The sequence below is a fragment of the Corvus cornix genome, chromosome 3, assembly GCF_000738735.6.
Source record: "Corvus cornix cornix isolate S_Up_H32 chromosome 3, ASM73873v5, whole genome shotgun sequence".
NCBI lineage: Eukaryota > Metazoa > Chordata > Aves > Passeriformes > Corvidae > Corvus > Corvus cornix.
In genome coordinates, this window is record NC_047056.1 from 26,900,310 (window position 1) to 26,912,554 (window position 12,245).

Here is a 12,245-nt window from a genome sequence, read left to right on the forward strand (position 1 = left end):
ACCACACAATGCAATTCCCTTATTCTTAAATCAAATAACCATCTGTTTGGGAAAGTGCTTTTGCTCTGAAGAGTTTCTTTTCTTTCTTGAAATACATTTAGCAGATATTTCAAGAGAATGGCTTTATGCAGGCTTTTGTTCAGTAGGGGGTTTTACTGTCTGTTCACTCAGAGTCTAGTTGGGCGTTGCTCAGCCTAACTAGCTCTTACACATTGTACTTCACGTTGTCTTTGGGCTTGTGTAGGTTCCTTGTATTTTATCTTCATTACCATTGCTAAAATAATGCCACCTCCATTTCTAGTGTAGATACAGTTTTAGTGCAGTGAAAAAATACTACATAACTTTGGCTTATTCCCCTGTCTTCATAAGGCTTAATAATGGGACACATTTGCATCATCAGATTAACTGTACTGGGTTAAATGAACCAACAAATAGCACACACTTGTGTCTGAAACACTCGTGCTAGTGAGTTTCTGTGGACCTGTTCACATGCAGAATGCCTGGAATGGTTAGTCTAGGCAGCCTTATCTCTTAAGGTCATTGATTTATTCTTCTGCTCATGAAGAGATTTCTCTCTCATTGATTTATTTCCCTTTGTCAGGAATTGTGATTGTAGGTGTTTAGAAACCCTAAACAGTTTGCCATATAACACTTAAATACTGTAGTAATAGGTAATACCTTGTACATACTCTCCACTCCCTGAAGCTTTCAAAGAAGTAAAGATGATCTCTTCCTTGCTTCAGATCATAGTCAGAAACTTGGTTTCATGCAGTGACCCTTCTGTGGTTGTGCTGCTCAATGCCTTTGCAGTCATTCGTAGTGCTCTGCTGTCTGTTACATGTAAATAGAGCCAGCTGCCCAGGTTCACTTTCTGGATTCTACTAGAAAATGAGCCCTGCACACCCTAGGCTCAGCACAGTGGTCTGTAAGAGTTGTTTGTCCTTTTAATACATAAAAATGAGTACACTACTTCTGACAGTGCAGATGTGCTTGTGCTCAAACACACGTGCATGTGTCGCTGCTCATTCAAAAGTGCTCGTCCTTTGGTGTCTCGGAGGCCTTGGGCACAGCAGATCATAGAACACCAAGGTCAAATCACATGTGATTCAGGACACCACAGCTGAGTATCAGTATATGCTTTATTAAATGATGGAAGGATTCTTGGTTTAGAATTGGTGTCGTTCAGTGGTTATTTCAGCTGAATCTTGTTTCTCCCTGCCTGCTGCTGTTCTGTATTATGTCAGTGTATGTGTCTGGCACTGCAAAGTGTTTGATGTTTTCTGTAGGGTCATGCAAGATGTTTGATTTTTTTTTTTTTTTTTTTTTTTTTTGTTGACTTTTGAGTATGAGTAAATAATTGATAGAATCCCCTGTGGCCAAAATTTCTGAACCTTTATGTATATCATTGTGGTCAATTACAATGGGGCAAGCTGTGTTGCGTTTCTCTCTAATTATAATAATCAAATACGTAACATTCATAATGAAAGGCAGATTTGTGAACAATGGAGCAGTGCACTGACTCCAAATTTTCCTGCCGCCTTTGCCAGAAGAGCAAGCGGCTGGTGGGATGAAAAACATCACAGAGGTAAATGGAGAGTCTGGGGAAGTTTTCTCACTATGTTTTCTGGGTAATTTATTTTGAAAGTCAAGTTTACTCATGTAATTAATGATGTAACGTGAAATTCTTAATTTTCAGATACTATTAATAAATAATATTTGCTCAGCTATTTTGCTGGCCTTATGGAGCTTATTGCAAACCTGTTCATTTCAGTTGGGCTTGATAGGGATTCAGATGTAAATGCTGGGGTAAGTTGGCAAGTTTAATCATACCTCTGGCTGTTCCTTTGGTCAAGAGTTTGCTTCTGTTCCAATAATCATGGTGGGTTTGAAAGTTTTAAAATTACTTGGGCTGCAGTCATTTTGGCTATATTGAAAAACATCAATGTTAATGTTTTATTTTCTATTAAATAATTTAAAATATGTGCTCTATTAGCTATTTAAATGGAAGCAGAAAAATCTTGTGGCCAAAGAACAAAAGACCAGCACAGATTTTCCAGTCATTTTCTATTAGATTATAACTGTTCTGATTTTCATATGCATTTTCATGGAAATAATATTTACCAAAATTGATAAATACCTCTGAAAACAGCGCACAGAAAAACCACCCCCCCTTCAGCCTTTGCAGCTATCAGCACTTAAAGCACAACCTCTTCCCTCCTTCTTCAGAGAGAAGCTGTGTGTTCAACAAGAAACTTTGTTATGCTGCACTCAGGAAGGGTTAAAACATACTGACTTCCCAGGTCTGACATGAATCAAATAACCATCTGCAGTGACAGATCATGTGCTTGGAGGTTTAGGCTTTAAGCTACCCAAATATCAGATAATCCTAGAACATCACAAGAAGAGGTGCAAAGCAGGTTTTATGATTTATTTCTTTCTGTTTCTGTGGCTTATACAGTCCATTTAGGTTTATACTGTTGCCAAAATCCTTAACAGCTTTTGGTTTGAAGGGGTTTTGCCGTGTTTCATATTCTGTCTAGCTAAGGAAGATCAGAGTAAAACTTACTCAACTTTTGTGCCGTTAGGAAGTTCAGTTATGAGAAATGCATTTGTCTACTCATTTTTTATTTCAGATCTGGATTCATGTCAATGACTGTCCTTAAATTTCTCTTGAGACAACTTGGCTTTTAAATGAGTACAGCGCACGAAATCTCAGGTGATGTCCTTGTGTTGGAACATAGGTGGCTGATGGACTCTGTTATGATCAAAGGAAACCCTATGGCAGTGGGACACTGAGCCACTGCAGACAACAGTTTGTCATTTGCTTACAATAGGTCTCACTTTGTGCCATAGAGCATGCAAAATCTGTGCTGATGCTTTTAAATGGAATGAAAAGAACACCCCCAAATGCTGATGGAATTATTCAGGCTGCACATAAAATCTAACTCATATTCAAATACGAAGCATCAGTGCAACACAAGTATTTCCATAGCATATTCTAATCTTTCTCATCCTTTTAAGATTAGAGAGAGTGTTTGGTTTCCTTAGAAAATCTTGGTCTAAGAGAATTCTGTCCAAGTTTCACACTTTTAGGGGGGGAATTAATGTCTTACACCTGAGAGGAGGAAAATGATGAACTTCTAGCTGAGCTTAGGGCTCAGTTTTTTCAGAACACTTAGGAGTTAAAAACTTGCAAAAAGCAAACCACGACGAAAAGCTGGACCATTTTCACAATTTTCTGCATAGTTTGAGTAAATTTTGCATTAGTCCAGAGTTACCCAAGAATTGTGATCCATTGAAAATGCTGCAGAGAAATATTTCCGCATACTTTGTTTGGTATTTTTTTTACTGATGAATATTATCTGAATGAAAAAGAAAAGAAATTGCCTCCTAGATATGTACCCATTAAAGCTGTCTAAAAAAGAGAAAAAAAAAAGTTCTTGGTAGTGTTTGATACTGCTGGAAGACAGAATGTGTGTTGTTTGACAAAGTGAAGCTTAACTGAGGAATAGGAGGAATGGTCCAGTGAGTAGTCTGGGCCTCCAGAGACCAGAGCTCAGTTCTTGTTTAACCGTAGACTTCTTGTATGACTTGCCAGAAAGTCATTTAGTCTCGCTTGTGCCTTTGGGAGTATCCCATTTTGCAGATGGGGAACTGTATCAGAAGGGTGTTGAAAATAAAATCCATTAATGACTGTGAAACTATATAAATGCCTTCAATATGCTGAAGCTTGGCCTTGGTTTCAACATGGGTTTTCCTCTGAAAGTATGTCTGGTTTTATGGATGGTTGCCTTTTGTTCCCTGAAACAGGCTACTAATAGGTTTTATTCAGGCCTGGAGTTCTTGATGATCTGTGCTGCTTTCCTGCAATGATTGTACTCATCTCAATATGCTGCCACATGTTGTTATTTGAACAATATAGAAGTTGTTTAAATTACCTTTTTAATTAATGTTACTTGCATACGCTAAAACTCTGTTTCAACAAAAGTCACAGCAATAGCATGGGTCACTAACAGGATAAAAGTTTTGGTGATCAAAGATTTTGCTCTGTGATAGTTGTTCCATTTTTTGCTGCATGTGGAAAATGTGATGTATATGTGCAAGGTACATATTTTGCTTACAGCAAAGCTGCTCTTGTATCAACTCCTCTGTCCCATCCTTAGTTTGCATCTTGCCTTGTTCCCTGTTGTCCTTTTGAACAGTAACATCTTTTTAGATGTCTCCTCATAAGTTCTCTCTGCATGTATAAAAGCTAGGCTGCATTCAGAGAGAAGTATTTTTAGTCAAGGAGAAGGGTCGGAATCAGAATTGCCGTGACCAGACTATTTCCAGTGCATTCAAGGGTGTCTGTTCTATTCAGCTGAATTTGGCCAGTCATTCTGTTTCTGGTTACGTGTGTCTAGGGATATTTCACTTCCATGGCATTCGGTGAAAAATGCATGGGAACTTTAGATTTTGCTGTATGCATCTTTTGTTACTTATTTATAAAATGACATTGCAGAGTCTAAGCATAGTTTAATGCACAGATTGAAAAGAAAAAGCATGCATATTCTAGTAGTCTATTTTGGAGGTATTTATGCCATTATGTTTCTAGGCATTAAATTAGACATTTTTAATGAGTAATTAAGATTGAATCAGTCTTTTTTTTTTCTCTGTTTGGCTTGATACATGAAAGACCTGAGATGAAAAGAAGGGTTCCTATCAGTCTAGGGGATTCTGTTTTTGTTATGGTGTTCATTGCATATGTAGAGTCAGCTGAGATAGCTGAGCTGCTGGCTTCTGGCACAAGTACTAATTCCTATGACTGATAAGACTGTCAGTGCAAGTACTCACTGAAATGAAATGTGAGTGTTTTATAAATCTAAAAATATGTCCGTTTCATTCTTATTGGTATTAGAACATATGAAGACTGAAACATGATGTCTTTGTAGAAGAGACTTCCTTTTATAAATAGTTCATTTTTCTTAGAGCATCAGCAAAATTTCCAATTCAAAATCGCTGAGCATCATTTCCAATAAAATGTAAATTGAAACAGTCCACTTGCTGGGTAATGGAAACTTGGTTTCAGGCCTCCAGTCTTTTTCCTGAGTTGCTTCCAATGCTGGTTGTAATTAAAGGGGCAGAACAGATATTTTGTGCTGCTGGTCAGTAACTCGTCCAGATGCCTGATTCTTCTGTGGGGATGGTGTTGGGGGTTTATGTGTTTGCATGCACGCTGGGATTTGAACTGCATAAAGTATTTCACTGAAAGCTTAACCAAACAGTGTATAGTGCTGATACAAACACAGCATTAGACATGTCTGTCTTTAATACAGCCATCTGTTGAGTGCTATAGCAGTTTTTCAAAAGCCTCCCTCAGCATAGACATCAAAGCTATTCATGCACCTGTGCCTCTGATCTTCTAATATTTTTCTTATTTAAAAATGGCAAAGGGAGAGAGGAGCAGTATTTGAAGATCAGCAGCTTTATTTAAAACAAAACACAAAAAGCCAAAATCCCCCAAAAAACTCCCCCACAAAACTCAATGCTGCCAATTCAGAAATTGTTAAAAATGTATTTTTTGAATATTCAACACTATTACTTGTAAAAAAACAGACAACCACACTTTCATTTTCCTCTCCCTTGAGTAACCCCTGGCCTTGCTAACACTGTTTCCTGCCTGGTCTATTTACAATACAGCTGCTGAGATAATTTTCTTGATCTGTTGGTCCGATGACATCAACTGGACCTGTGAGCTCCTCTCCCAGCCTTGTCTTGAAGGACAGAGAAGCATCTCTGTGAGGAGGTGGTCAGTGGGAGGAGGAGCTTGCATCATCCTGATGCATTCAGCAACCATGCCCCAAAAGATGAGAAAAAGCCTCTCCTGTAAAGTCCTCTCGGGTGATGAGAGAAACCTGGAGACAAAACAGGTGGCCCCATAGGGCTGCCCACTGAATGTAGGCCAGCAAAGCCTGGCGTAGCCCGGTGTTCTGGTGTCCCCTTCCTCATTTACTTGCTAATTTGTGAAGACCTACAGGTTGGTCTCTCAAGTTATTAGGGTGAATTGGTGATCTCCCAGCTCTCACCTCCTGCTGGCCTAGTGCTGTACCCTGATGTCCCTTGTGACAGGACGGGGTCAGCTCAGTGTTGTTTGCTGGCACAGGGGAGGCAAGGCCACCTTCCCCTGCTGTGGCAGAGCAGGAGGTGTGGAGGGAGAGGAGGCTGCGATGAGGAGGGAGGAGAGAGCGCCTGTTCCCAGCCACAACCTCTGTGACTGGTTGCCTCAGAGTACCAGAAGCATTGGGCAAGTTCTGGGGGTTTTGCTGTGAGAGAAGAGCACACATCCCTGCCTGGGTCCGGCCCTGGGCTGCCCCCATTCCCAGCGATGGGTCTGATGGACAGGCTGGGGCTGCCCTGGTGCTTCCTTGACCACCCACTCCCATCTGGAGCAGTGGGACGCAGGACAGGTCCTGGCAGACAAGGCCCCTTGCAATTTTATCTGTGTGGTTTTCCTACTAAAATAGGTTGAAAATATGGTATTAATGAACACAATGTCACATCACTCAGTCTCTGAAATCATGTGACAACTGCTATGTCACAGTACAAGCTACTGATAACAAAATGTTTTAGTTACAGTTTAATTTTTGAGAGGTGTGTTGCAGCAAAAATAGTTTTTAATTTCTTGTGTCCCATTAAGATACTCAAAATCCAGCAATATTTAGATTTGCTGATGAAACTTGTGATAAAATACAGGAAGACCTGTAATAAGCTCTTCATTGTGGTGCCTAAACTTACCAAAGCTTATTCCCATAGCCTGTGAAATCTTGGAAGTACAGCAGCTTGATACTGAGCACCTGTATTTCATGCTGAGTGAAAGTGATCTCCACATGGGCAAAGACTCCTTAAAATCTAGCAGAATGGTGCAGAAATAAACAAATTTTGTGTTTCAGAAAAGGAGGATAAAGCATGCATTTCTTTCTCCCAGTGGGGATACAAAAGGAGTATTATAAACACGTGTTAGCCGGCTGTATGAGCTGTGTGTGTTCATTTCCCCCATTCTGTGACCAGAGCTGATCTGTCTTGCTGTCACAGTGTTGTTTTCCACATTTGCATATCCGGGCTCAGTATACATTACAGTAAAAAAAGTTACTCAATTGTAGCAGCACTTTTTAACTTCCTTGAAAATAGTGGTGCTAACGTATGTCAGAACAGTACATTACATATTTGATATGTAAAATTCACTGAGCTCAAACTTTCCAAGCGTCCACACTTCTTTTTTATTCCAGTGAAGGTGCAGGGTCCTCAACATCTCTTTGTAAAAGGAGACTGTTGGTAGTGAATGTGTCCTGCCTACACCTTGGCTATGTGAAGTTTGGAAACTTCGTGTTTCCTGATGTGCAGTCACTTGCTTTGGGAGCCGTTCTAAGTTTGTTTTTTTCTTTTTTTCTTTTTCTCTTCTTGATTACAGATTGACTTGGAGCCAGAAGGGAGAGTGTATGTCATCATAGACCTTTCAGGATCGTCAGGTGAAGGTAGGGACTTTAAATATTTTATCTTACTCTTCCATGAATGAAATTTCCAAGGGTCTCTGCAGTGAAAATAGTAGAAGAGGTGTGTGCTGATGTCCTCTTAAAAGCTCAAGTTAAAATGAACGCATTTTGATCTCTGCCTTTGAGTCAATAAGCAGTTGGACTTCATCTTACCCTGTTAATCACTAATGGTAACAATACCAGCTAAAAGGACAGTAATGGAATTACCATATTTTAGTAGTACTAATTCCAGAGGAAACTTCCAAGTTCTTTAATTTTTGAAAGAATGCTAACCATTATGTAGGTAGAAAGGATAAGGTGTCAAAGATGAGGGACAGGAGTTTATTTGCTTTTTAAATTATTCTAATAGTTGGTATTTTTCCACTAAATACTTTCTTTTTCAAGTAAAGTAATGACTGAAATGTTGTAATTACATGAGGTATTTTCATTTTTATGACACACCACTTACATGCTGGCAAAAGTGCCAAATATGGAAGAGAAGTATTTATTACATTCTTAAGAAAAATTCTAAAAATAATTTTCTGCTGCTTACTTTAAACAGTCAAGTGATATATGGTAGGAATAAGAGAATTTATGAAGAAGCAAATCTGTATGTCTTAGTCATGCACTTGGTGACAGCCTGATCTGCCGAAATGTCCTACGTGATTGATTACCTTAAATTATGTCCAGCAATCAGCTTTGATCAGCTTCCCCCAGAAGCTCATAGAGTTCAGTTAAATGAGGTTATCGTCAATTCACAGTACATAAAGAAGATTCACATGAACCCTGACAGGAGCTGAAACCAAAAATGCTATGAAATGAAATTATTTTGCCTGGCACAGTGGAGAAACAGCGGAAGAGCATGTTTATCTTTCTGTTCTTTGTAATGAATTGCTGCACTCTGACCAGCTACTAGCAGTAGCTTGCAAAAGCACATATTGTTATAAATCCTGAATTTTAAAAACAAAGGAAACTACTATTTAAACTTTATCTTATAGCCTCTTTTTTGTATCCACATAAGATATGCTTTACCTTTTTTCTTCCTGCATATTGAAGAAAATATCAATTAAATAGTAGTTTCCACATATCTTTCTGACTGGCATGACAGTGATCAACTGAAATATGGTTAAAGGCATTGGTGTGATTCTGTCACAGGGCAGGTAGATGTTCTTCCAGCCTTCCACTGATAGCTAATTGATACCCAGGTGAGCCTACTGTTATTATTTCATCCCAAGATCCATTCAGGTGTGTCAGACTGTCAAAGGGCAGGAAGAATGGTGTTATGTGGTTCTTCCAAAGTTGTTTAAAACTCTCTAACTTTTTCCAGAGGAGAGTAAAAAATGGCTATCCTAATGTGTCCTTTATTATGTGGTGCATTACCCAAATGGTGACACTCGAAAGGTGCTTGGAAAGAAATTTGTGTTGCTACAGGTAGCATTGGAGGGGAACTCAAATGGAAACAGGCCAGTGAGGGAAGACAGTTTATGAAATACTTATGGGAAGCCCTCAGGAAGACCAAGAGGGTTTACTTGAGGTGTATTTGGTAGAAATTTAGAGAGGTTGGTGCACTTACAAAATGCAATAGAACTTGTACATGTTTAGAGCTTTCCCATGCAATTAAATAACTGTGGGAAAGTGTTGTGTAGAAGTATTGCAAAATTCTCTAGGAGGGTTATGGTTTTACTCACAAAGGAAAGTGGACTAGGTTTGTAGAACTGTTTGTAAACCATTTTTATAGTGTTTTGTTAGCGGTACTATGAAATCCTATTATTGGACTGTTTTATTAGGGCTGTGGCCTAAATAATTTTGGATATTTAGCTATGTTACTGAAGCACCTAATTTAACTTAACAACTGTTTGCATCCTCGTGTAGTGAACAGAAGCACCTAGACCACATGAGGAGTAGCTTATTCTATGTGTTTCAAAAATACCTCTTTCATTTTACGTATATATACATATATATGTATGTAAAGAGAATGTATCTGAGGGGTATTTTATGAATTTCAATGGGCCAGTTCTTTGTAGTAGATCTGTATTTCTTGAATATAAAAGGAACATAAAGTTATACTAAGTGCATCACTTTTGAGTGGCCAGGGTTGGTTGAATTGATTGCTAGTCTTGACCAAATTTCTGAGCCAGGAGCTTGTTTTTGCACTCCAGTCTTCACTGTGAATAGCAAGAGTACATGGTGCACAAATTGGTATCACTGTTTCACCTGGAATTTTGGAGGGGCAAAATTGGTAATTTATGAAAATAGAAATACTCATAGCAACAATTTTAACTGGAATTTTGGAGGGGCAAAATTGGCAATTTATGAAAATAGAAATACTCATAGCAACAATTTTAACTGGAATTTTGGAGGGGCAAAATTGGCAATTTATGAAAATAGAAATACTCATAGCAACAATTTTAACTGGAGGAAGCAATCAAGTTGCATGTTTCTTGCAGGAATGTACTCTATATGCACCAAGCACTCTTGTCTTGTAATGAAAATCTGGCTTGTTTCTCCTGTGTGATGCAAGCAGGTTTCTAGTTACCAGCAGTCAGTAATGTAGCTTCAGTTATTTGGCACTTCTAAAAGCTCTGTCAGACATACCCAAATTCTCTTTTGATATAATTGACTTAAGATTAGTTCAATCCATTAATATGGACAAAGAGCATTGTTCTCTACTGCACTGCCTCTAAAAGACAAAAGTCCTAATTTCCCAAGCGAGCCTTTATGTGATGACTAAATTGGTATATAAATTGAAAGTAAGCTTATGTTGTTACCATATCCCTCTTAAAATTCAATTGCTGCTTAGTCCCAGCTGCCAGATTGCTTATCCCTCTGCACTATTTGCATTTGTATGGCAAAACAATGAAAACAGTTCATTGTTATAAGCTGACTTCCTCAACAAAAGCACACAATTCCTGTTCCTCCTCCCCTCGTTGTGTAAACTGAATCATTCATGGACTTTAGTGGCTTAGGTGAGCAGAAGAACAGATGGAAATGTGGCAGATTACAAGGGCAGGTACTTTTGCCTCTCCCTAGGCAGAGACAGACTTGTTGAGAGCCACCCTAGCATATCAATATCAGCCTCTGGCCAATATTTTTATGTGGAATTATAGAAAGAATGGTAAAGTCGCTGGCTTTGCTACTTGCAGTTTCCAATGGATTGTTCAAATTTCAGGGACTTCTGATTTGTTCTGAAAAAATAATTTTCTAGAACTTGCTTCTGTTCAGTTCTAGTCTTTAAAGCAGAAAAAGATTGGAAAACATAAATGCTAAAGTCTGAGAAGTGGAAATCAAGCTACATAAAAAGCCTTTACAAGAACAACAACAAGCTCAAGAGGAGTGTTTTTATCATCATCTTTTTACACTAAGCCTGTTTTGGAGCCTGCTTATAGTTTCTGAATGTTTGTACTGCACTGATAGGGATGGTGAGTAACTATTTATTTTAGCAACCTTTTGTAAATTCTGTAGTAGGAACTGTCCATCCCACATACTGAAAAGAAAATGCTAAATAAACTGTTTGTCACACAGACGGTGATGTTCTCGAAAGTTAGGATTTAAATTTTTCTGCTAAAACATGAAGGTTTCCATATTGTGCTTCCAAATCTGTTCTGCAAAATACTTCACCATTTTGGTGATGTTGACATAGGAAGAGGGTGAGAAAACAGCTCTTAAAATAAGTTTTTTTAATTCTCCATTTGAAACTATGTAAGCAGTATTTCTCTAACACCTGTGAGTCACGTCTTTACACTTCCTTTGCCAAAAGTGATCTGCAGGGTTATTTACCCTCTGTAGATCTACTTTATTTAAAAGGAGTCTGTGCATTTAGAGTAAATCTATATGTGTTTTCTGTGAATGGAAGCAGCTGTATCAGTGGAAACTTCCCAAATGTAGATATGCACTAAGGTGTCTATTCACTGCCTAAAATAACTGCAACAGTTAATCATTAAAGTTCTATTTATAATTTCTTTTTAATAATTTTCATACTTTGGTTGGATTTCTTTAGGTGTTTTTAAGTAACTGCCCACTCAGAACTTTAAGGGGTATTTCAAAAACAAATCCCTTTGGTCAAACAGACAAATGCAGAATGTGGCTTCTCAGAACCTGACACAGCATCCAAATACTATGAGTTGGAATTTGTTACATAGATTTATTGGAATTTGGTACATAAATATGTACTATGCCATATGCAAGCACATAGCATCTTTAAGAGCAAGTATTTCCGATAGCTTGCTTTTGGGAGACCAAATCCAAGTGTGGGTGGCTGCTGTTGTTGTTATTCTACCGAAATAGTTTGTCATTCTTTCAAAGCATGTAATCAGTCAATTCTGCTATTAAGTAAACATTTGGTGACTCCCCTTTATGTATGCAGTTATAAGAAAAACAAAGTTTATAGTAGGCTGGTGTTTGTAGAAAGGAATTAGCTTGGAAAAGATCCATTGTATTTATTCTCTGTTATTTTGCAAACTGGATCTAATGGTCGCACTGGGTTTTAGTCTTGTATCTTGAACTTCTGCCTGGGCTATGGAGAAAGGTGTGTCTGTGTATCAACCTGTCAGTGAACAGGAGAATCTGCAAGACTTGCTGTCTTACTCATTTGTTAGGGCTGCTTGTTGTGCAAGGTCATATTGATTTTCTCTATTAATGCAGTGTTGCTGTAGCGTATGCAGTATTTCTATGCTGAAGTGCACTCACTGACTGTTTTATTGGCATGCTTTGGCAATGTCTTTACATCTATTTTTTCAT

At 38.4% G+C, this 12,245-nt stretch overlaps 1 protein-coding gene across 2 annotated transcripts in view; it reads left to right on the forward strand.

Annotated features, from left to right (window-relative positions):
* PRKCE (protein kinase C epsilon) overlaps positions 1-12,245 on the forward strand; it is a 285,568-nt gene that overhangs the window by 91,773 nt on the left and 181,550 nt on the right. For both annotated transcript variants that reach the window (XM_010393699.2, XM_010393697.3), the window contains exon 2: positions 7,448-7,511. In XM_010393699.2, the coding sequence (XP_010392001.1) occupies positions 7,448-7,511 (64 nt within the window). The remainder of the gene's footprint in view (positions 1-7,447; positions 7,512-12,245) is intronic.